At 33.2% G+C, this 27122-nt stretch overlaps 2 protein-coding genes across 5 annotated transcripts; one reads left to right on the top strand and one right to left on the bottom strand.

Annotated features, from left to right (window-relative positions):
- Positions 1-1437: 1437 nt before the first annotated feature.
- Positions 1438-7055, bottom strand: LOC131641235 (uncharacterized). 4 transcript variants are annotated; one of them, XM_058911534.1, is made up of 3 exons: positions 6889-7055; positions 6666-6812; positions 1438-1823 (listed from the first exon to the last, which is right to left on the bottom strand). In XM_058911534.1, the coding sequence occupies exons 1-2, from the start codon at positions 6959-6961 to the stop codon at positions 6667-6669; spliced, it is 219 nt and encodes a 72-aa protein (XP_058767517.1). In that variant the 5' UTR covers positions 6962-7055; the 3' UTR covers positions 1438-1823; position 6666. The 4 variants fall into 4 exon arrangements, with proteins under 4 accessions (XP_058767517.1, XP_058767521.1, XP_058767519.1 ...); XM_058911538.1 differs by having other exon boundaries at positions 1438-1811; XM_058911536.1 differs by lacking the exon at positions 1438-1823 and adding an exon at positions 1830-5676.
- A 17437-nt stretch (positions 7056-24492) lies between these two features.
- Positions 24493-26356, top strand: LOC131641234 (pathogen-related protein-like). The gene is made up of 4 exons (XM_058911533.1): positions 24493-24793; positions 24877-25009; positions 25431-25729; positions 26017-26356. The coding sequence occupies exons 1-4, from the start codon at positions 24515-24517 to the stop codon at positions 26134-26136; spliced, it is 831 nt and encodes a 276-aa protein (XP_058767516.1). The 5' UTR covers positions 24493-24514; the 3' UTR covers positions 26137-26356.
- The last annotated feature ends 766 nt before the right edge of the window (positions 26357-27122 follow it).

Raw genomic sequence — 27122 nt, 5'->3', positions numbered from 1 at the left:
TCATAAGTCTCATCCTACATATAAACCTTCAGTTATTGAATCTGTATTTTAAGCTTAGTAGAGACAAAAGTTTTAAATTATAATTTTATAAAAATTGTTTTTTAAATCAAAATCATCTAAGTAAAATCGAAACACATAAAAATAATGTTTAGATTTTATCCAAAAATATGACTTAGACTTAAAAAATAATTATTATAAAATCATAATTTTGAGTTTTTGTCTCTACAACAAGATTAAAATATACATTAAAATATATTTAGAAAACATCAAAAGAACACAGCCAATTTTTAGAAAGGAAAAAAAAAACAATGTGTAAAAAATGAATAAAAATATACTATAAAAAAAAAGGAAGAAAAAAACAAAAAGCTGCACGTTATGATGATGATATCTAGCTCCAGAAGAATATCTCAGAGGAAGCCAAACAGAGATTTGATTTCATTAAAAGCGTTGCATGATTTTGGTACTCCAGTTTGATGGCATCCAGTACTCTTTGTATACAATCACAAACATGGCCATGTGAAGTTGTGAACTGTGCCAACCTTCACTTCTCATTGGATATGGCCCCAATTCATGAGTAGTACTTTACATTATTTCTTTTTATTTTCAACACTGTTGGCAAGCTAAATAATTAACAATAATGTGACAAAAAACAGATGTGGGTATGATGAGAGTTAGTTAGATGGGTTGATTATTAACAAAATCGTTTTTCAGAATGTGCAAGGTAAAAAAATGCACTAATAAACCGTAGTATTAAACCATATATTTAAATAGTCTTTTTATTTTCAAAGTTTTAACAATCATATTATTTTCAACATTGTAGGCAAACCTTGAAAATAGTTTAGATCTTACTCATAGTTCTCTGGAATGCTTTGAACTGATGAAAACATATCATTCTATTTAAGGAATGTCATCATGCACATTTGACGCTCAGATATTGTCGGGAACATATAAGCTTATCAGATTTGGGGAAAAGACATCTCTCTCAAGTCCCCACTTTGTAACATACTTATAGAAATTAAATTGAAATCTAAAACCATGTTAATTCACACATGAATTCATTGCTTACGTTCTATCATTTCCATCCATGACTCTATCTCATCCCATGTCACTTCATTTTCTTCTTTATTCAACTATTTTGTCTTTTTCCAATCATGCCAAAAAAATTGGTAGATTTTTGAATTTAGTTCTTTAGATTATATACATTCAACAAATAAAGCTTAATTTAATATATATTTTAAATTAAATCCATGAATAATTATCCCTTTTGCATATGTTTTTAGTACGTTTCATAACATCACTTCTTTCACTGATATCCTGTGAAAGTCATGTAGTTGATGTCAACTATTTTCGTGTCTATTTGTACATTGTTTGGCTTTCCAAGATGAATGTTGAAAGCAGCAGCCTGCATGTGCAGGTGGTACTTGCTCATCATGAAAATGTAGAACAAACATATAATCTGTTTCTATTTTATTTTATGAATAAAATTAGACTCGTCAGTTAAGAATACATGTTACTTCCCCACTAGGGACAAAAGAGTTGAGATTATATTAATATAGATTATCTTCTATATTATACCCTTCTAATTTATCAAAAAAAAAATGTAAATTTAAAGTGAAGGAATAGTGTCCCATTACAAAACCAGGAAGCACTTGCAAGCTGTTCAAAAAAAGGAAGCACTTGCAAAGAAAATAACATCTACCTCACGCCAAATGGACTAGTAGAGGTTCTTCCATGAAGTGTCTATTACAAAAACTATTATGCTCCAGTAGGCCAACTCTTAGGAGATTATTATACCCTTTTAGCCAGACATCCTGGTAAATATCCTGATAATATGTGGACACAATTTAGATAGTAAATGCTAATGTGTTGTCTGTTGTTTAGTTAAAAAAAAAGAAGAAAAAACAACAAAACATAATTCGTTTGAGGGAATAAAAAAGATACAAGATGTATCAGCAAAAACAAACACTTTTGCAACGAAACTAAATGCCAGCCAGCAAAAGCAAAAAACCAACACCATGAGTAACAGTACAAATTCTTCCCCACACCTGAGAAAAACCAACCACCCACTGACAACACAACAAGACAGTAAAAATGAATCTCAATTCAAAAGGCCCGGCCCTTTCCACCAGTTTTTTTATAAGTTAAAATTTTAAATTATTAATGAATTTATAGGACTATATAAGTATATATGTCATGCATACAAGTCGATACTACCTACGCAAAACAACGAGTTCACGTAAAAACTCAAATTTGACAGCTTTGAGCTCAATTCTCATGAGAATGGAGTGTAAAACACCCTTTTCTGTACTGAACAATTCGTGGGATGTAGGCAACTTATATGTCTACCTAATTGTTCTTCCATAAAGTCTTTGTATATCTATCTGACTAGAGGATCATATAGTAGTGCTAAAATACATATTTCCAACCTGTATCTTAGGAATACCCAATACCATGAAATCAACTAATTTAAAGATAGCAAATCGTGAAGGCTCAATTTGGCAAGACAATTTTCGCACAGCTCACAATGATCCTCTTGTATAGATCCCTCTTTCATGATCCTGATTTCTTAAGCTTTGTTTACTAATTTAGAGGGAAAGGGAAGCGTGCATAGTCCCCACTTCCCACACTTTAGGGTAGTAAAATTGTAAAACGTGAAATAGTAACATGAAATGTAAGATTCTATAAAAATTCATACAACTCATAATATGTATATAAACTAGCACTCGTGCATAAATTTGTATTAGTAAGGGAGAGTTAACCTTTGGATACAAATACTTAATTAAACTTAGAGTCATAACTATAAGGAAGTTAGTTAATAATGTCTAAAATAACCAGTACCTCATAATTTCATAAGTCATGAAGAAAACAACTTTAGCTAGGCTTGCTTAAATCACCAATTACAGCAGCAAAACTAGGCATTCTAGTGAAACAAAGTGAAGAACTCGACAACAAAAACAGTACACAAAGCAGCAGAACTCAATAACAATAACCATGGTAGTCAGGATTGCGCTATAACTTCTTAGATGATACGATCTCGCACGCCAGCAACCGTCCACCGAGTAAGGTGGTGCAAAGATCAAGGCAGAAGCAGGAGCGGTTGACGCGCAGAGGAAAAGAGGTGAATCGTGGGATATTGAGATCCACGCGATCCACTTTATGGCCTCATCCTCTTTCGACTCGGTCATTAAACACTAGGATTCTACCCATTCTTTTGGAATTTTACCCTATTTCTTTGGAAGCTGCACACGTAAAGGTTAGGGCGTTGGGACTTGCTGCATTTTAAATGAACATTTGAGAATTAGAAAGGTGAATGCTGCGCAACCGCATTGGAAATTTCTAATCATTTACTATTCATTCAATATGAATATGTTCTCATTCAATAAGAATCAATTCTTCTCCTTTTATTCCTTCAATAAATTCAGATGAGTTTCTTCAACTATTCTCATCTCTAATATTGCAATTCATATCTTCTCCCTTCGGCCCAGCAATTCATCTTTCGTTCTCCCGAATTTTATTTTCATTATGTTTGAGTTGAGATGATGATTGAAACAATTACGTTTTCAGCTTATGTTTGCGATTTTGAGAAAATTATGTTTTTTAGATGAATGTTTGCTACTTATGATTAAATTAATGAGAATTTTAAGTTAAGGTTTTTTTTTCCTAGTTATTTATGCAATCTTGTCTATTTTCTGAGATCGTTGGACCCTTGTTATTATCCTACGATTTACGCTTTTTCCAGATCCAAACGATCTTTAGTGGGATCCCAATACTGACAACCGTGGCAATAACATTCCACAAAAAATAATAATAATAAATAAAGAGGACTTTGGTTGCGACAACAGAGTACGAGAGAGGATGAGTTCTGGTCACATAAACAGTTCACAGCAACGGAGAGGTTTTGGTTAAATAAAACAGCGCACATGAAGGCTAAGTTTTGGTCGCAAAAAACAGAGCACAAGAAGGCAGAGTTTTGGTCGCAAAAACAGAGCACAAGAGAGGGTGAGTTATGCTCACAAAAACAGATCATCACAAACTCAGTCATGAGACAATGGGAATAGGGTTTTTTAGTAAGTGAAATGAAACAATGGATCCCAATAAATAAAGCAGAAACGGTTCACATTGCTAAACAAGGTCAGAATACACATACAAAGGCTTCAAAAAAACTAGGCCTGGTTCTGACTTAAATAAATAAAAATGTGGGATCGCAGTTCTGCATACACTATACACAATCACTCAAAACTCCTAAAAACAGAGCACATGCATACCATCTCTATGCAAACACAATGTTAATATTGAGGAGAGACTTAATTTGGGTAGAGTAGGTTTTGTTTTTTTTAATAATAATGTGAGATTGGGTAGCCTTGCATTTGGCAAGTTGAAAATCATAGAAAATGGAATCCAGTCCAATGAGAACTGTTCCTGCATATTTAAAGCTAGTTTTACATGGATACTAACCCAACTGGGTAATGTTGGGTTTGGTTAGGCTAGGTCGAGCAGGTCAGCCCAATCAACGAAAATCCCTAACTAGGGGTTGGTAATTCGGGATTGTAGGCATTGTCATACATCAATAAATGAAGTTGATATTTATATACAAGGAAAGCTCCTGACTTTGCATCAAAACTTTAGCTGAACCCAAACTTGTCAAATTCCCAAGAGATTCTCAGCAAGATATTTATTTTGACAACTTAAAGTCATAAAGCCCAGAAAATAAACTCACTCCAGCAAGGTTGTAGTTGTACCAAGTAGATCTTCTTATACTCATTAAGCAAGAAAATGGATGAACGGGGAATTAGTTCTGCTAAATTGAGCGTGATAAAAAAAAAATCTAGATTACAGCTTTATCTTTTGTTGCTTACTACATCTAACCTGATGCAACCATTCTTATCAGATTATCTTCATGTTATTGAACGTTCCTATAACACAGATCAACAGAACGTTCCAATAACACAGATCAACAGACTATAGATCTGTGTCTAAGCAACAACTTCTCAACCCTCATTCAGATATCAAACAACAAAATAGTAATCGACATAAGTAAACATCGACATCTAATCAATGCTGGTCTATTTCTGCAGGTTTAGAATGAACATGGTGGGATTGTATATTTGAATCAGTTAACATAGGGAAGAGATAAAGCTTTAAACATCAGTTGACTAACCAGCATAAAGAAATACAGAAATTTAATCAACCACCGACCTAATCAAATGTAAATTTTTTCTGTAGTGTTTTAGGGGAAGGGTTCAGTGGAAATGATGTGCGAAGCCAGACAGTTATATAGCAAAACACAACTCAGTAGAGAGAATAACAGAAACCTTTGTTTCACAGTATATAGAAAAAGAAGCAAGTCAAGGAGAATCGGTAGTTTAATTTACTGCATATTGGATGATCAAAAGGATCGCTGACCAACGTAACTCTTAACTTGCAGTTTGAGGTTAAAGTAACATTACACAGGCAAATTTTAAGCAATAATAAGTGCAAGGAAAATATCTGTTCGAGACATTCAGCACTATACAAATAATTTTACTTGAGTTGCACAAGAGCTTGTAGTTTTTGGCTTCCAAAAATTTAGTAAACACGATCCCAAATTCCTTTTGATATTTGAAATTTTGAAGTGAACCTCAAAGTAACCCTCCCCTTTCCAACCGATGGCCATAAGTAAATCTCTGAAGTCGCAACCTAGAGAAAACCATAAATATTTGACGCATCAAGCTGATACTTTGGAGAAACATTACCTACCCAACCTAAGTTCTGTTATTAATTTCATATGGCATATTGATATTTGAACATTTAAACACAAACTACAATAATTTCTAAATAACTACCTTTAGTCAATCACAAAAAACAATAAAACCATCTCACATTCCACTCATGTACTGTAATCAAACACCGGTGTCCCTTTGAGCATGATAATGTACTGTGTATATAATCTAAAGTAGTTTTGAAGTCCAACATTACATCTGATTGTTTATATCAGATAACTAAAGTGAGATTTAGCAAACAATTCTGAATATTATACTCAAGTAATAAAGTCTAGTTAAGCTTTTATTTAATTTTATCAAAATAATAATAATAAGCAATTACAATTTATTAACAAATTGTAAGTCTTCTTCTACCACACTATGCTACGCTTTCTGCAGTGGTTTTATAAAAAGGTCCATATCACAACTGCAAACTGCGGGACAGTGATTATAAACCTTTCTTTCAATACAATCCCAAAAAATTCCCAAGCTCTATAACACAGACACCTCTAAAAAAATATGTGTTTGTGTCAGTATTTGTGTCCGACACCAACATTTATGGTTATGTTTAATTTATTCATTTTTTTTCAAATTATTATCATTGCCAATGTGTCAGTTTCTCGTGTTTCTGGTTTCCGTGCTTCATATCTTGCAAGTCTTACATAACATAACTATCCATTTCCAATCAAACAAAATAACAAATCACAAGCATCCAGAACTTGATCTAACCAATGTCTCATATTCAAATTCAAAGTTAAGAGGACAAATCACAACTACCCAACACACTTAATTTGATTCAAAATCATCTTCTTACAAGTTACAACTTACAACCACCAATCAAGTCAAAACATCGATCATATATGAATATAAGCATTCCAAATACAATAGCCAAAAACAATAACAACAAGGAAACTACAAAACCCTAACCTTATTTGAGAGCTTTATGAACACCAACAGAATCCGACGAATTACTGATCTCCGCGACTACCTTGACTCCTGGCTGCTTCTCCTGTTGTTCGATGATTGACTTACTTTCGAACTCGCGCCATTTGTTGATTGCAACGGTGCAAGCCACTGAAACCGTTTGTAATAGCGATGAAATTCGATACAAGTTGCGAACGAGTAAGAAAGAGATCGGAAATTGGATTACCTGCGGCGCCGACGAAGTAGACGAGACGCGTGAGTTTTGGTCCGGGAGGACCAGAGAATTCTTCGCCTGTCATGTATTCCGCCGGTGAGTAGTTCCTTTTCACTTCTCCGGTTAGTCAGTATCTTCGCTGTTCGGGTTCAACTTCAACCCTGGTTGAAGCAACTCAACGTTTCTATGTGGAATTTCGTAAAAAAATATATATATATATATATATTTTTTGAGAAAAAAAAGTATGCAAGTATTTTTTATTACATCATATTTTCTTTTTCTTTTTTTTAGTAATGCAATATAAAAAGATATGTATAAGCATGACAACAAAACTCGTATCTGCGGATACTGACATAAACTCGTCTCGAAGTTGACGGAAAGAAATTTGTTTTGATTGAATTTGAGTTTGAGTTTTAATTTTTTTCGATTACAAAATATGATGATTGGCCGGATAACGAGGACATTAGTATCTATCCCAAACTCGTCTCATTTACTTTATTATGTACTCCCTCCGGCCTGAATTATGAGCAAATATTTTCTTTTTAGGTTCATTGAGTAATAAATCTCACTTTACATTTATGATAATGCATGTGTAACCAATAACAATTAAGGACGATTTTGTAAAAATGTTACTCCCTCCGTCCTAAAATAAGTGTCATAGTTGACACTTTCACACAGATTAAGAAAATGTAATAAATGAAAGAGAGAATGACAATTTTACCAAATTATCGTTATTTGTTATTGAGAACTAAAAGTGACACTTATTTTGAGACAAATAATTTTTACAAATGTGACATTTATTTTGGGACAGAGGGAGTACATTTATTTCTTTTACTCAATACTTTTTTTAGGGTTGTACACTGGATTGGACCGGGTTTGGCCTAACCCATTATCCAACCCGTTCAAACTTCAATGGGTTGGATTCGTCGTCCAACCCGCAATTTCATTATCAAAACCAACCCGAACCGACCCGTTCATTTATGAGTTGGGTTGGGTTGGGTTCGTGGGTTGTGTTTCAAATTAAAAAAAATATTTTTTTTCAATTTAAAAATATTGTAACACAATTCAATACATTTATACTCATTTCTAACACACAAAATGGACGAAGCACATCATATAATATCTAATAATATTCATCAATATGAAGATAATAGTATATAATTCCACAAGACTTGTTATTGTTATAAAATACGTAAGTTCGAAATGATACAAAAGAAAATAAGAAAGAACATTTAGTCTTAGAATTACGTAAACTCATTGATTTAGTAGTATTATTGGTGGAGAATAAAGTCTTTTTGGAAAAATTATGGTTAGTACTGAGCTAATAATTTTATATTTCTATTTAAAATAATAATAAAAATTAAGAAATTACTAATGTAACATCAATGGGTTGGGTCAACGGGTTTGCGGGTTGCAAAACTCAAACCCGATACCCGAACCAAAACTATATGGGTTATTGCGGGTTGAGTTGAGTATACCCATAAATGAATGGGTTCGGGTAATTTATGAGTTGGTTTGGTTTGGTTTAGCGGGTTCGTGGGTTGACCAGCACCCAAGAACACCCCTACTTTTTTTAATCAGTGTGCTACAGCCTTACAATATTTTTATTTTGAGAAAGATGAAGTATTTAATATATTTGAAATGTAAGTATGAAATTTTTTGAAATTGTTTCATTTTATTATTTATAATTTATTTTAATTTTGGAAAACCAAGTATTTATATTAAAAATTTGATTTCATTAAATGGATGGAGGCAGGATGAAGATACTTGAACCCAATCCGAATCCATTTGAGTCGGTTTGTGTTTTAATTCTCCATCATTGTTCGGGGTTTAGGGCGGGGAACATGAATTATTTAGGGATTCAGGTTTGGATTTAGGAGGGGTAATAATCGTCCCCGACCTATCCCATTGTTAGGCTTAGATATGTGTGTCAAGTGATTTTGTACTAAGCATGGCAAAAGGGAAGATTTAAATATTACCAACTGTTAAGTGCCAAAATGTAGTTATTTTGTGTTTGTAAATAGTGGCACTTATCGATACTTTTTGTTAATACCGTTTGAATAATTCCCCGTTTTTGTGTATATTTGTATCGTTTGTGTTTTGTTACATTTTTATGTAAATATATATCGTTTGATAGTTTTGTTGTCTTTTTGTAGGTATTTATGTGTGTTCGAAGCTTTGAGGAATAAAGTGTCGAAGACACGGCGGCGAACACACGATTTTACCAATTCATCGGCGGACAAGGCTCAAAATAAGGATGATCAAATTCATCAATTTGGTTGCAATTTGTTCATTGTTAGATAGAGCATGGAATAAGCTTTCCAACGCTTCGAACCGGGCGCAAATCGGAGTTACGGTTCTCAAGATACGACCAAAACAAGATTTGCTGTTCTGTTGAGCGCGCTAAGCGGGCTTGACCGCGCTAAGCGGGCTCTGGGAGCATTTTTGACCCATTTGGCAGAAAGTTGGGCGCTTAGCGCGGGTTTTTGGCGCTAAGCGCGGTCTGGCGGTCTAAGAAAAATAAAAAGCAGCCCGCTTAGCGCGCTGGGCGCGCTTAGCGCGGTCTGCGACTTTCAGACTTGTATATATGTTGTAAAAACACTTTTTTAGGGTTTTTTTATCATCCATTTCCCCCATGGAGTGGCTCTGGTCCAATTTTGATAGTTTAGAGGCTTAGGAAACACCATTGGGTGCGACGTCATGTGGATTGATCATGGATCTGTCTCGATTTCATTGTACCGGTGAGATCTTTCCGGTTCATCTTCTCTCTTCCCTTTGTTTCATTCCAATGGTGGGTGTTGTATGTATGTTTCTACTCTTATTGTATGTATATTTGTGGATATTGGGATCGTTTATATATTCGCTTTACAAATCATCATTGTTGTTGTTCTTGATCTTTTTGCTTAAATGCTCTGGATTTGTGGTGTTGCAGACATGGGCATCATAGATCTTGATTAGGAATGATAGCTGTTAGTTTCTGGGTTGCAGACATGGATTTAGGACTAACAATCGTAGTGGGTATCGAGTCTAATGCCTCCGTGTTGTTTGTGTCGGTGGAGAAATCGCTGATGTGAATAGTACGGTTGAGCTTTCGTCGGTGTTGCAGACATGGACACCGATGTGGCATCTCGAGTGATGCCAGGTGATGTTGATGCGTATTGTGAGTGTCGAGCGACAGATCTTCAGATTTAAGTATTCGACGGGTAGAACGAAATGCAATTCCGTAACTATTTCTCTTAGACTATTGAGATTGTTTATCTGCTTTTATTTACTTTTCCCGCATTTACTTTCCGCACCCAATCATGAAACTTAGAACGCGAGATAGTCGAACGGCAGTTCTTCTCAACCAATCTCTGTGGACTACGATACGATATAACCTATATCACCCGGTAATAAATAATACCTATTACTTTTTGCTTGCCGCTTTACCGCTTCAACAAAATGGCGCCGTTGCCGGGGATTGGTTTTGAGATTAATCGCATTGCGATGGTTTCGTGTTTTAAGTTTCGTAAATATGTGTATATCGTATATTTTGTGCATAGACGCATACTTGTATAGTTATACTTGTTTCGTTTTGTTTGGTGAACTTACTAAACAAGTTGAACTCGGATTAGCTCTTAAATTACATATCTTCAATTTTCAACTTGTTTAGTCAATTTCACCATTCCTTGTATATTGGTGTTTTTACACATACTTGTATATACTTTTGCTTTTGATTCGTTTGTTAAGTGTTTGGGCAGGACGTTTCCTTTAGGTTGCGTTTGAGGCGAAAGCATTGGCGTACCGCGAGGAAGTTTCTTACCATTCGCGAAACAATAAAAGGCGTCGAGCTAACGACGTAAAACGAGCGCTTTTTGGGAGGCACCCCAACGGTTTTATTTTTCTGTTTTTCTGTAAATGAGATGTATAGTTGTTAAGTGGAGGCACACTAGAATTTTTGTTTTGTTGCACTGGTTTTTGTCTTTCTGGTGTAGCGCGCTTAGCGCGCTAGACCGCGCTTAGCGCGGTCTGTAGCTTTTAGCCAATGAATTCTTTTTAATGATTCATTTGACTCGCCTTTTTCCCACTTACACCAAGGCCTTATAGTGCAGTAATTATTAGTAATATGTGTTAATTCTTTTGTTGTTGTTTAGACTCAAATTTTGGCTCGATTACTTGAAGTCGCATTTGGTAATTCTTCAATTTTGATTGATTCAACATGCCGGTTGTGCGGTAATGATTGTTCGAATTTGTACATAGCAAGGTACTCGTTTATCGCTTTCTATAGCATAGCATGATTAGGAGACTTTTCATTTGTACAATTTTCATATTACTCATTCTTTTTTGCATAACTTGCTCATTACTTGAATCACAATTAGTTTACCCTTTTTACCATAAATGTGAGGTGGCTTTCCATTGTGTATATATGTGAGTGACCGACATTTCTTGTTTTAACTGGATATTATTATGTTTAATCTTTCGTCTGTATTGATTTTGTGAATGCACGAAAGTGATCAAGGCACTTGTTTGATTTTGAGCGCAAATACCATAAGCCAAATGTCATTTACCTTGTGAGTGTGTGACCATTAGTACCCCCTTTGAGCCTTTTTGTCATTGTCCATTTTGTTTTTGAACTTGAGACATAGTTCACCCTTTTTGATGGATTTTGATTATCTTTGTTTTCTTGACCTATAATTATGATGTTTAGATGGATTTTTACCTTGCCTTAGAAAGTAGGGAGTATTCACTTTATGTTATGGTTGAATTCAAGTTGGGGAGAAGGTGTTTGCCTCTTTATGATGTGATTGATATGAGGTAGTGGAAAGAAAAGAAAAAGAAAAAGAAAAAAAAAAGTGAGAAAGAAAGAAAAGAAAAAGAAAGAAAAAAGATAAAAGTTTGAAAAAGAAAAGAACAAAAAGAGTTTGGAATAAGAGTGTGCTAATAAGTATTATGTTTTGGTTTGACAATTTGTGATAAAGAAGAAGTTTGATTGAAATTATATTGTTTGAAACTTTGTGGAAGTAATTACTCCCTTAGGTTTAGGCAAGTTTTTTTGTTTCGATTAGCTTTAGGACTTATCACTTGTTTGTTAACCGAGCCACATTACAACCTTGAAAGCCCTTGTGATTCGTGTCGTTGCATTTTCGATACTATTTTTGGATGAATGCATAATTTTGTCTATTGTTTGCAAGATTGTCGGGTGTGTGTCAAAGTCCTCACCTTTCGGTGTTTTTCATCTACCGATGAGTTTTTGCTAGGCGTGATTCATTATTGAGCTTGTTTTGTTTAGAATGTTTTGTATGATTATTGTACTTACGATTGGTTTCATTTTCATGCGTCGTTGTAGGATTGTGGTAAGTTTTTACTTTGTTTGTACGTTTTTGGTTTGAACTGTGCAATTGTTTCGTTTTCTAAACTGTGTTGATTCTTGATTCTTTGGTTTTTTACTTTTGATTCTTTGAGTGTTTGGCCTTGTTTGAGGACAAACAAATTCAAGTTGGGGAGAGTTGTTAAGTGCCAAAATGTAGTTATTTTGTGTTTGTAAATAGTGGCACTTATCGATACTTTTTGTTAATACCGTTTGAATAATTCCCCGTTTTTGTGTATATTTGTATCGTTTGTGTTTTGTTACATTTTTATGTAAATATATATCGTTTGATAGTTTTGTTGTCTTTTTGTAGGTATTTATGTGTGTTCGAAGCTTTGAGGAATAAAGTGTCGAAGACACGGCGGCGAACACGCGATTTTACCAATTCATCGGCGGACAAGGCTCAAAATAAGGATGATCAAATTCATCAATTTGGTTGCAATTTGTTCATTGTTAGATAGAGCATGGAATAAGCTTTCCAACGCTTCGAACCGGGCGCAAATCGGAGTTACGGTTCTCAAGATACGACCAAAACAAGATTTGCTGTTCTGTTGAGCGCGCTAAGCGGGCTTGACCGCGCTAAGCGGGCTCTGGGAGCATTTTTGACCCATTTGGCAGAAAGTTGGGCGCTTAGCGCGGGTTTTTGGCGCTAAGCGCGGTCTGGCGGTCTAAGAAAAATAAAAAGCAGCCCGCTTAGCGCGCTGGGCGCGCTTAGCGCGGTCTGCGACTTTCAGACTTGTATATATGTTGTAAAAACACTTTTTTAGGGTTTTTTATCATCCATTTCCCCCATGGAGTGGCTCTGGTCCAATTTTGATAGTTTAGAGGCTTAGGAAACACCATTGGGTGCGACGTCATGTGGATTGATCATGGATCTGTCTCGATTTCATTGTACCGGTGAGATCTTTCCGGTTCATCTTCTCTCTTCCCTTTGTTTCATTCCAATGGTGGGTGTTGTATGTATGTTTCTACTCTTATTGTATGTATATTTGTGGATATTGGGATCGTTTATATATTCGCTTTACAAATCATCATTGTTGTTGTTCTTGATCTTTTTGCTTAAATGCTCTGGATTTGTGGTGTTGCAGACATGGGCATCATAGATCTTGATTAGGAATGATAGCTGTTAGTTTCTGGGTTGCAGACATGGATTTAGGACTAACAATCGTAGTGGGTATCGAGTCTAATGCCTCCGTGTTGTTTGTGTCGGTGGAGAAATCGCTGATGTGAATAGTACGGTTGAGCTTTCGTCGGTGTTGCAGACATGGACACCGATGTGGCATCTCGAGTGATGCCAGGTGATGTTGATGCGTATTGTGAGTGTCGAGCGACAGATCTTCAGATTTAAGTATTCGACGGGTAGAACGAAATGCAATTCCGTAACTATTTCTCTTAGACTATTGAGATTGTTTATCTGCTTTTATTTACTTTTCCCGCATTTACTTTCCGCACCCAATCATGAAACTTAGAACGCGAGATAGTCGAACGGCAGTTCTTCTCAACCAATCTCTGTGGACTACGATACGATATAACCTATATCACCCGGTAATAAATAATACCTATTACTTTTTGCTTGCCGCTTTACCGCTTCAACACCAACTCCACCCCGCCTCTTTATACCAATCCCATCTCAACTCTCTCAGTCTTCTACTGTTTCTCCGTCCAGTCTCATTCTCATCCACCAAATTAGTTTTTAAAATTCAGATTTTTTTATAATAACAAAAAATCAATAATTAAATTAAATAGTTAACTATTTTAATAATAATAATACTTGTCATTTTTTAATTTTATTTTCAAAAAAAAGAATAATAATTATAATAAATTTTCTATTTTAAATTTCAAAAAAGTAAATGAATGATAAAATTATTAAAAATAAAGATAAGAAAATAAATTTAATAGGTCAAGGCTGGGGTGGATGCGGGGCAGTATTAACATCCCCCGCCCTCGTTTTAAAAATTGGATTTTACCCGTACTCGCCTCAAATTAAATCGATTTCTCCTTGCTAAATTCAAGGTTGGGCGATAGGGTTCGGGAGGTGCCAATTTTTTTTGCCATACCTACTTTGCATGTTATTGTTCTTTTTTAGTTGATATATCAAAATTAAAATTATTTTAGGTTGTTCACAAGGTTCATAAAATGAATGTCCAATTACAAAATGACAAAGTTGCTAAATGTGGAGCAAGTATACCCTTTTTCCTTCGTGTTGCAGGTAACCTCTCATGAGGAACGTCACGCTAACAATCTTGATTAATCTAACGGCTAATTGCATTGAATGTCGTTCCACACGTGCACAATTATCATTCATCTCCTCTATTTGAAAAGTAAGGTATGCCACTTCTCAAGTATCAAATCTTTTTCCATTCAAACATCACTTCTCTTTCTCTCGATGACTAGAGCATTGGAGTGTAAACCTTGCGGGTTAGCCCTTCTCCATTGCATCGGAAGTTGCGAACCACCCTAGCAGACTATAATCTCACTATTTTTAATCATTTTCTAGTACAAAACATTAACGCCATCTAGGGGAATCAAAATTCCTAAAATTCTCCACGATCTAACTTATCTCAATTCTACCAAATCTCCTTCGATAGAAATCCATATCTCCTTCAATTGAATCGTAAATATTTGTTTCCTGATCAGATATCTCGAGAATGGCGGGTTACAAGGCTACTCGTTCTACCATCCAACGGTGGGTCACCGCTGCCGTTGAAGTTGCTAGGAATCCTCTATTTCCTCCTCAATGGACGCGTGATAAAGTCCTGGAAACTATTTCATATTTTCATCCTGCGCAAAAATTTATAGAGCCAAGGGCAGATAAATCAATGTTTCAACCTCTTCTATTTCTTAGATCTGCTCCATAGTTTCACCTAGGCGAACCTTCATTCAGACATTAGTCACCGCTTATAGTGTTTAGACGAGAAACACTCTCCGAATTTTAAATCTTAGATGCCAATCTTGGCTTGCAAGGATCCCATGAACTATTGAATAATGTCTTCCAAATGGTTCATGAGCAAAACTCTCAAGCTTTGATGGAAAAGCTAGCTCGAATTGAAAATGTCTATAAAACACCAACATGAGAAACAAAATTGTATAAGGGATTCAAAAACGATTAAGAAGTCCCTAAGACGCCGGTGACACAAGTGTCATGCTCATTCCCTAGATCCCAAAGGACTGAAAGGTAGTCATACTCCTCGCGAGGTTCGCCGCCCTAGAAGGATTGAAAGGTATGAAAAATGCTCTTGTCTAACCGCGGAATGAAAATTATAGTAACTCACGCTTGATGTCTTACTGGATGTTATGACATCCACAATTATACAACACAAAACGTTAAAAAAGAAATGCATAAAAACAATAAAGAATACACATAATTGTTTACCCAGTTCGGTTCAAACAACCTACTCTGGGGGCTACCAAGCTAGGGTAGGAATCCAATATAAGCAAAATTAATTCGGGGTTAAACTTCCCCGTTTACAACTCCTCACTTAAAACCTACCCAATGTAATTCCAATCTATTCCTAGACCTGAGTATCTCCACTCACTCCCCCTCAATCACAACAGTGATTACAAATAAACATTAAACAAATTCAGAGAGAAGACACACTTCAAAAACACTCCTTGATCTGCTTAAAAGCTTCAATCAAGAGACACACACTCGTTCTTAAAAGCTTAGAGTGACACAATACACAAACAACCTATTCCAATAAAATCATCAAAAGACAATTGCTTGGAGTACAAGAGACAGTTACAGAACTATGGTTCTTCACAATTAACAATTTACTCCCTCTGCGTTCCAAATTAGGATTGGAGACTTCTTATATGCAGCTCTTGGGCCTTGGGCTTTTTTAGAAACAAAATAGTGTTAACCAAGTTAACCTAATTTACACGCCATCTGGTTGTTACAAAATGTGCTGTCAGCAGAATCTTCTGGTCGAAATATTCAGCACACAATAAAAGGTTCCTAAACTGTAGATTGAGAGAAATCAGGAAACACAATTAATAAAATATAACAGCCTCTACTGTCACACAAGGATATCATGACATTCACTAATAGAACCTGTATTAGCTTAACACATATGCAACCTGCATAACACAATATAAAACATGTCGGGACATCAGTCAAGACATTAAACACCTAGGTATGTTTTACCATAAATGTAGCCAACATAAAAAACATCTACACAGAACAAGAACCCCTTCTCCGCTCGCATCTTGAACAGTAGAATCTCAAAGTTGTTGGAGAATCCTTTGAACCTTTAGAGTTATAATGGGACTAGAAATCCATTTTAACACGCCAAGCATGTAAATGACTTACTGGACAATTATCATGTCGACAGAGAAGTGAAGTGGAAGCTCTTTGCAGTAACCCTAGTTGAATCATCCCTAGCCTGGTACAAGTCACTTCTAGACGGAAGCATAGATTCTTGGTCTGACCTATGCGAGGCTTTCATTCCCGTTTCACCGGCAAGAAGAGGCAAATGATCAACATGGTCGTGCTTAATGGAGTCACGTAGCATAAGAAGGAAACCGTGTGTAGGTATATTAACCTCTTCACTAAGGTGGATGTAGTTGTTGGAGGCTCAGATGAAAGCCCAAAGTGGTAGATCTTGGACAAGGGCCTCAGACAAGACTGTGCATTCTGGAAAAATTAAGGGCGCAAAGAAGCCCACAATTTTAAGGATCTGTCGAGTAAGGTGCAACCTTACATCAACTAGGAAGAAAATTTTCTGACCATCATAGGTAGTTGGGTGTCGAAGAATGCGGAATCTAGCCAATCTTATCAGAAATATTATGAGTGGTCCAAAGAAGAAAGTGAGCACAAACCCCACTAGAGGTTTGCCGCATATACTACCTTGAACACTTCACACGAGAGGATCTTAAAGCAATGTGCCAACACAAATTTTAAAAATATCAGGATAAGGAACCCATATCTGGTCAAGGAGTTTGCTCAGATTGATAAGTCCAAGTATTGTGATTTCCGCGAGAGTCGCGGTCACAACACTAAGGATTGCATCAAACTTAAAGATACAATTAAAGGGCTAATCAAGAAAGGGTAATTTTCTGAGTATACCAAAGACACAAAAAGGAGCTCAACAAACTCTACGGAACCTTATTTTTTCAGGTTATACGTTTTTAACAAGGACATCAACTTTTGATGATAACAACTAATGTCGACTAGTAAGTCAAGTACAAACACCTAAGTGGATAAAGATGCAACTCTAAGTATTAGGGTTTGATAGACTTGACTTTCTGATGATGGCAATCAAGTGGAATATGACAGAAGCCTCATCTCAAGCTACTTAAGCAAGTGTTTACTAAAGAGAAGCATCTGACAAAGTCTTGAAGTGCTAAGAAGCCCTCCTAACTTAGTAATGACTGAACACTTTGTAAATCATAAGAGATATATCGTAAAAGTGCATGGATAAAGCACACACACTAAAATGTATTTTCAAACTGATTTCTTTCAAGAAAACATATTTTAAAATATCTTGAAATTATTCTCTTCTCAATTGATATTTTCTAGGAAGACGGTTTAGAAATACTCTCCAGCCAAAAGTTTTAATTTTTGCAGGAACTTGAGTTCTCCAGATGCCCTGAATGCATATGCCAATTATTCTTCAATGTATTCCAAATTCCTGTCGAGTTCTAAAGATTTGTAGCAGGAATTTACCATAAACACTTTTTACTATCAACCTTCCATTCGAAAATATCCTCTTCTCCATCTTTTGGGACCTGCTCAGCCAAAGAATAAAGTAAGTCAAGCTAGTTGGATTTGCATTCTCCCAATCAAGCTTCTTATAAACCTAGGTCATTACATATCCAAGCATCATTGTTCCATATGCCCATTTGATCAACTGTGCCTTCTTGTTTACTGCTAATGGTGAATAAACCCAGTAGTAGTTATTCTTCAAAGAATGATCTTCAACACCATATTGATGTTCATAAAGGAATGCAATTTCCTTTTCCCATCCTGAATTGAACATTACCTGTTAAACCTACAACTTTATCATCAATAGTGCTATATATTCTGACCAAATCCAGCCACCAAGTTGACTCGAATCTTCTGCCTTTTTTCATGACCACTTAAACATTTGTTGTCAATGTTACCATACATAGTCTATAATAATTCTTCCCAAATTGCATCTTTTTCCACCAATACACCACTTCCATTTACATAAAAGAGTTTTTTTCGAAATCTTCAATGTTCTTCACTCCTAAGCTCCATTGATTTTTAGACCTACAAATTTGTTTGCAGCTAACCCAATAGACCTTCCTTTTAGAATCATAACTTCCCCACGAAAAGTTTGTTGGATTTTCTTTATTTCTTTCCAAATCTTCGCAAGAGCCTTGTAAAAAGGTAGTAAGAAGATTGATTAGCTATTTAAGGCAAAGTTAATCAAAGTGACTCTTCATCATAGTGTAAAACAATCTACCCTTCCAATTAGCCAACTTTGCTCTCAATTTGTCCAAGATAGGGTTTCACATATGAATTCTCCTAGGATTTGATCTTATTGGAATTCCTAAAAAAATTGAAAGGCATATCTTCTACATTGCAAGAGAGAAAGGTAGAAGTTGATAGCATGAAATGCTGGCTAAGATTAATACCATACAATTTACTTTTGCAAAAGTTCACTACTAATCTAAACATCAATTCAAAACCCCTCAAAATATCCTTTATGCTCCTAACATTCCTCCAACTACCTTCTCCTATCAACAAGGTGTCGTCTGCAAATTGAAGAATCTCAAAGAGACCTTATCCTTAATTTTGAATCCTTGGAACTCTTCATCTTCTATAGCTTTTTTGACCAAACCTGATAAACCTTCCACTATCAAAAAAGAAAATAAATGGTGATAGTGGATCACCTTGTCTCAAACCTCTTCTTATTTCAAAGTCCAAAATAGGGCTCCCATTTACTAGGACTGGCATATGACTTGTAAACACACAAGCTTCAATCCACTTCATCCAATGAGGCCCAAATCCCATCCTTTTCAACATGAACCTAAGATATTTATACTAACTCTATCATATGTTTTTTCAAAGTTGGCTTTAAAAAGAATACAATCCTTCTAACTTCTAGATGCTAGATCAACAATCTCGTTAGCCACTAACACTCCATCTAGCAACTGTCTTTCTTGAACAAAGGTTGACTGACTATAAGATATTAAATTTTCCAGAATTATTTTCAACCTTGATGCTAATAATTTAGCTAGAATCTTATAAAGACATCCCACCAAACAGATAGGCCTATACTCATCGAATCCTTGAGAGTTATTACATTTAGGGATAAGGGTTAAAAAAGATGAAGTTATAGCCTTAGACAATCTATATTTACCATGAAAGTTATTCACAAACGTAAAGACATATTCCTTTAAAATATTCCAGCAATTTTTTATGAATACAAAATTGTATCCATCTGGCCCAGGACTTTTAGATCTTTCACAACCCCAAACTACTTATTTGATTTCCAAATTAGAAAAAAGTTCTTCCAAAAATTCTCTATCTTCCATATATAAAGTTCAAAACTCAAGCCCTTCCAACTTAGGTACGAGGATGTCAAGTTCTTGAAACTTCTAAAAAAAATGCACTTGACTTTTTTACCCCCCCCCCCACTAGTTCTCAAAGAACATATGAACTTCTTTCTATTTCTACTCTTCATGGCATTATGAAAAAATTTACTATCTAAGTCACCCTCTCTAACCCACTTCAATCTAGACTTTTGTTGAAGCAAACTATCTTTGAGATAAAGATTCTTCCACGTTGAGCTAGAAGCATTACCTCTTCTTGATATTAACTCCTTGATTTGATTCTGACAAACTACCAACTTTATTCACCTCTTCAATTCATCTTCGATCTTCAAATCAAGCCAACCAAAAACCTCCTTATTCCACTTCCTAAGACTACCTCTTAAAAGCTTTAATTTTTCTTTGGCTTGAATGCACTTTTGATCTTCTTATTTTGATTATTTTTTAATCTTTTAATTCCTATTTAAGAAAAATCAATTTTATGTCATCCTATTTAATATTTCTTGGGTTTTCTTAGTCCCCCTTCCAATTTACAGACGTGGTAGTAATGTGGCAATGCCACTTGGCGCCACATCACACGAATTTTGTCATGTCACATTTTTTAACTAAAATCTAACCTTTTCATATTATCTAATATAATAATATAAATTATTATATTATATAATAAAAAAATTAAAAAAAGTATATTAAAATTTTAAATTATTTATTTTGTTGATAGAATTAATATATTTTCTTAACTATTTAATTTTTTTTAGAAATTTTGAAGAAGAAATTGATTATAATTTGAGGAAATAATGAATATATAAGTTACAAAACATATTTGACAAAATTGGATTCAAACCCATACGCATAGGGTGCCAATTGTGTCACCGTTCAATTTGTTAAAGAGAAATATTATTCATACACTAAAAAGTGACACTGACACTAACCAAAGATGATTCATCACTTATCTTGACAGTAGGATCGAATAATTGACCGGTTTGAGTCGCTATCGGGCTAAAAATTTAAATCTGACGTAAACCGTAGTTTCCTTTTAAAAACTTAATTTCGACCGATAAAATTTTAATTTTTAGCGAATTCGATTAAATCGGTTTATCGGATAAATTGAATGGATTTAATCGGTTTAATATTTATTAAACTAAATCCATTAAAATTATTTTTTACAAACTTCAGTAATATTTATTTTTTAATTTTAAAAAAATTATCAAAATTTTAGAATAGCATTATATTTTTATTATTGAAAAAAATTATTATTATGTAATAATATTTTCAATATCATTTAACATTAATTTGATCATTGTCATATTTTAAACCACAAAATAAATAACAATCAAAATTTTATATTGTTTTTTCTTGTATTTTTGTGAATAAGCAATATCATCGTTAGATTACAAAAATATAATATTATATCAACATTATTTGACTCTATTTTTAAAATGAATCCATATACAAAAATAAAAATAAAAAAATTAAATATTAATTGAGTTCGGTCGGGTTTGATTTTCGACAGATCCAAAATAATCATTTGAATTCGACTGAATCAACCTTATACTATCCAAATTAAACAACTGAATCAATCCGACCTTCGATTCAATTTAAACCGTTTGCACAAAAATTATAATAAATCGGTTGGTTTGAATCAGTTGGCCGAAATTTGTCCACCCTAAATGGTAAATTTATTTCTTATGCACGTTATGTTATGTTATGTTCACGTGAACTTAATAATTCCTTATTATTTTCTCAACTATTATAAGTTAAAATCACTTGTTGCATATGATGGTACATTGTAAGCATTAAATATAAACACTCTTGGATCCATAAACATCGTACAAGAAAATTAGAATATGGATTCTCGGCGATAGTTTCGGCAGCGAGATTTGCAGCCATGGAAGTGCAGGTGGATTGAATAACCTTTTAATTATATCATTTCTGATATTTATTAATATGATTTTATCTTATAAAACTTAACATTTTCTATTAAAAAAAAAGAATTTCATTGATATACATTGAGAATTAACTATAACCGTAAATTTTAAAGCTTTTTTGTTTTTACTTCAATTACATCTAAAATATTATCAATTATTGTCATGCATTAACTATGTAAAATTATTTGCGCCTATAAATTAATTTTTTAAAAAATGTTTAATTTTTCAAAATAATTGTGATTCATTAACTATGTAAAAATGTTACATCTATAATACCTATTAATTTTTAAACATAATAAAATGTTTAATTAAAATATTTTTAAAATGTTTCAAAAAATAACTTTTTGAGTCATATAAGTTCAAAGTGTTTAGATGTGTTTTCCAAATTCCTTAAGATATTTTTAAAAGCTTCTCATATTTCGAAAATTCCAAAAAATTTCAACCATTGTCTTTCTAAGTATACCGATGATTCTTAACCCTTCTCAATCTTCATGTAATAAAGTTATGAAAATTGTGAAGAAAAAAATAATAGAGGTACGTAGTTATAACCGCTGAAACTCAATAGATATTTAAAGGGCCTAAAACATAACCGATTAATTGTTAGAAAAATATAACATCTTATAATATCTTTTATATTAATTTAAAATATTATAATATATTTTATATTAATTTAAAGTATTTTAGAGTATTTCTAAATTAATATAAAATATACTAATATTAATGAACGAATCCACAATCAAACTTACTAAACCCAATATCTGTGAACATCTTAAATTGGACGGCTTTTCGGCTTTCTGATTTTAACAATCTCGAAGCATATTTTCTTTATCCTCATCACTCAAATATTTTAAGACACACTTTTACAATCTCCATCTTGAATTGAAAACATGATGATGTCAATTTACTCATGAACCACCTTGTTGCTCTTTACCATGTTTAATCAATATTTAACAACTTGATTAAGTTCAAGCCACACTTGAACCTTGATCTTGCCACTTGCATCCATTTATTTTCAACTACCTTTTTTTGCTTAGATAATCTAACAAGCCCATAAGCATGATTCTCCAACTATTTTGGACTCCAAAAGTTTCTATTTATGAGTTTTGCAACCTTTCAGCCACATTCAAAGCATAAGTACACAATAATTGTCTCCTTGAGATGGTATAATCTCTCTCATTACCTTATCACGAGTCAAATGATAAATAAATGCATTTTTAATCATTCTCTCACTACTACTTGTATTCATAGTAGGAAACTCCACCTCAAATTGAGTCGCTCCTATGCTAGTTTCTAAAAGCTTCATCCATAGTATTTACTCTTATTTCTCTGACGGGACTCACTAAACTGTAATACATTTGTGATTGATGAACTTTGATCCTCTAGGTTTCACTCCCAACAACTCATAAACCTTTCTTCCTCATCGAAGTCACAGTTCACAACTTTACCATCAGGTTGGTTGGACTTGATTTGATAAATAAGCAAAGTTTTGGCGCGACCTTCAAATAAGAATAGTTTTCAGATTTTCTACTAAAAATCACCATAAGAGTTAGAAAATTTATTTCTATAAATGAACATCTGCCGACCAGGTAAGTTGCTTTAACACCAGACTATCCCGGAAACACAATGATAACCCAGTGATCAACTATGTATTTATCCCGCGTCTGAGTTATAGAATATACCTCACATTTTGAAAAAAAAACTCACGATTATCGAACATTTTAAGTTCGGGTCAATGCCATAAACCTTCTAAAGGTTTCCCAAATTCGAATAACTCAAAGGAATTTCAATCATTACTTCTCTAAGTTTACCAAGGATTCCTAACTATTATCTCTATTTTAAATTAATAAAGTTCTAAAAGTTATGACGACAAAAATAATAGAAATACATATTTATAATGCTGAAACCTAATGGATCCTTAATGGATTCAAAACATTACCATTATAATAAAAATATTATAACTATCTTATATATTTATTTAAGATATCTTAGAGTATTTATAAATTAATAAAAAATATTCCACGAATCAAACCTATAAATCCAATATCTGTGAACCGCTCAGACCAAACTACTTTTTTAATTTTTTGCTTTTCGACAATCTCAAAACATATTTTTTTTCTCTTCATCACTTGAAAATTTTAAAACATATTTATATAAAATTATTTTAATTAAAAATATGTTTATATTGTTAGAGAAATAATATTACTAATCAAATCAAACAGATTAATTACGTTTTTCTAAAGATTAAATTATATCCGCAAATAGAAAATTATATTAGCATTTATTTGGCTGCAAAACTAGATGCTGAAATGATTGCTGCCAAGGATATGAGATTCGGATCATTAGTACTTAGAGTTAGTGAGATTCAAACATAATACTACTTTGAAGCAAACACACTATTAGATTTCAAGTTTTTACATTAAACCATTCTTTCTCTATTTTATGAATCTAATTGGTAGCACATTTTTAACACAAATTAAAAGAATAATCATACTAAAAAAATTGAGTATTTGAATAATTTATATGTTTTTTTTAAGTTAATTCATATTCGAATTCTTTTACAATCTTTGTAATAGAGAATTATCTATTGTTTCTTAAAAGATCTGAGTTGATAAGACGGATAAATCTTTAAAAACTTTTTTTTTTGTAATGTCTCACATTATTTTAAGAGAGATGTTTTGCATATTAATTTGTGATTATTGACGAAATTCTAGTTTTCCAACACATTTTATAATTAAAAAAAAAAATTTTAAAAAATAAATGGCGAGGTGATTGCTCACACCACAAAACGTGGTTTGCGTCCAATTCTATATTTCATTTATTGAAAATATGTTTATCTTTCTTGAATAAAATGAAAATCTTATCATGTGACTCAAGATATAGGACATGTGTCTTGATAAAAAAAACTAGGACATATGATCATAACCATCTTCCTTTACACCTATATATACACATCAATTTATCTAGTTTATACCTAACCTCTTCATCAACATTTAACATGTCAAACATAGTTCTAAAAGACAAGTACAGATCTATTTTGCATGATGAAGATGAAAACATCCAGTGGAGACATGGTGGCCCTCCCACTTATGGTCTTGTCAACCAGCTTTTTGAACAAGGAAGAACCAAAGTGAACCACCACATCACACCTTCTTAATCTTATCATTCTAATATCCATTTCTAGATTTCTCAATTTTGTTATAATTTTTTCAGGAATGGCCAGAGGGATCATTAGAGGAGATTGTTCAAAATGGTATTAAGTCATGGGAGATGGAACTCTCTCACAAGATCCGGTTGAAGGACTTCAAGACCATTGTGCCTGAAAAATTTAAGCTCTTTGTTAATGGTAATTAATTAATTAATTAAATTAATTAATCATATATGTGTCAATTTTTGTTTGGTATACATCTTTTTCCATGAGAGAATTTAACAGATATTTTGCTTCTATGCATTTATTTGTGGTGTGTATTTTTTTTACTTTACCACATTAATTAATTAGTTTGATAATTTGTTTATAAGATACTACTTGATGAAGAATTGTTCACTTAATTATGTATGTGAATCAATCAAATTTTCTTATATATGTTTTTTTTTTTTTTTTTTTTGTATACCTTGAACTTTATTTGATCTTGGTGAAAATTGTTAGATCTAAAATTTTAGAGGTTATATTTAATACATTTTAATTGTGAAATATCTGATGTATTAGTAACCTAAAAAATCAAAGATAAATTCATTTTTTTCCGATTAATTTTCGTTGGTATATACAGGCAGAGAGGGACTAACTGGAGAGGAAACTCTAAGATTAGGAAGTTATAATGCATTGTTGAAAAGTTCTCTGCCAGAAAATTTGAAGCCATATAATTCAAATGAAGAGACTTTTGAATCATCTCATGAAGTGTTCAAATCAGCTTTTCCAAGAGGATTTGCATGGGAAGTGATTAAAGTTTACACAGGACCACCTGAAATTGCTTTCAAGTTTAGGCATTGGGGGTTCTTTGAAGGTCCATTCAAGGGACATGCACCTACTGGGAAAATGGTCCAATTTTTTGGCTTAGGAACTCTCAAGGTATTTTCTTTTATTCTAGGGTCTGAATACAATAATAAATTTTTATACCTTTTCTCGCTGAACTTTTTTCTATAAATGGATATCACGAGTTCGAATCCGCAATTCTGTAGTTTGATACATTTATGTAGTTATCAACTGAGTTGGATAAACACCACTTTTTTTTCCATAATTTTAACTATTTGATTATGTGTGTTTGTCTCACATAGAAGCAATTTTTATTACCTTCTAAATTTGGAATTTTATACATCACTATCATGACTAATGAGCAATAATTTTTTTTATGATAGGTGGATGATGCTTTGAAGGTTGAAGAGGTGGAGATTTACTATGACCCAGCAGAGTTACTTGGAGGCCTTCTATCAAATGGAGATAGTACCAAAACTTCAGCTTGTCCTTTTTCCAATTAATAAATTATTTACTATAAAGTTGCAAGTGAATAATAATAATAAAAATCTTTGATGCTGTATTTCAAGAATAAATCAATGGGGGCAGAGGGATTAAAAAAAATATTTCCATTTTGAGATTAAAAGTTGTGAGAAGAGTAATTACTCTATTATATATAAAAGTGAGTTTCTTTCTTTTTAATAATAATAAGATGATTTTTTATAGCTTTTTGGCAATTCCAAATACATGCTGTCATGTGCTATGTTTTGCTTTTGCCTTGTGTATTGGGTCAATTAAATTCTCTTTTTAGAGGGAAAAATGAATGCAAAATAAAATTCACCTTATTGTTTGGTTTGGTATTGATCCGAACATGAAAAATAAAATTAATTTAATTAGTTTAAATTAATGGTCGGGTTCATCCAACCAATGGTTTGTTTATTATATCCATGTATGTATCAATATTCTCTATTTAATATACTTGAGCAAGTGTTTGTTTGGATACGTTGTAACCAGAGTCATTCCCCTACAATATTAATTGTGAAGAATCGAAAGTTTTAGAGAGACCATAAATTTATAATTTTATGTGTAGTTAGAGTTTTGAAAATATGATAATGAATAACTATCACTTTATAGTGGCGGAGCCAAGTGACAGAGCCAGAGTAAAAAATTTGAGGTGGCCGTCATAATAAATTATAACTATTAGATAAAATATTTAAATTATAGATAATGCTAACATATACGTTAAGAATATATGATAAGAATTAAAGAAAGAAATATTATCTGAAAAATTATATATTGAATTTATTATAAATATATAATTATTTACCTTTATTATTTTTTTGTAAGACAAACTTTCCATTTGAAGTTTTCTTAACATATGTTCTTAAAGCACATGTTAGCATTATCCTTAAATTATAATGTATATAAAATATGTAAGTGGTAATAAACACATGAAATGATAAAAGACCATAATGTTTTAAGGTCTATCAGTAAAAAGAAACAAATCTAA

This window comes from Vicia villosa, unplaced genomic scaffold (assembly GCF_029867415.1).
Source record: "Vicia villosa cultivar HV-30 ecotype Madison, WI unplaced genomic scaffold, Vvil1.0 ctg.003591F_1_1, whole genome shotgun sequence".
Lineage (NCBI taxonomy): Eukaryota > Viridiplantae > Streptophyta > Magnoliopsida > Fabales > Fabaceae > Vicia > Vicia villosa.
The sequence above is the reverse complement of the archived record's forward strand: the minus strand, read 5'-3'. Positions and strand labels throughout refer to the sequence as shown.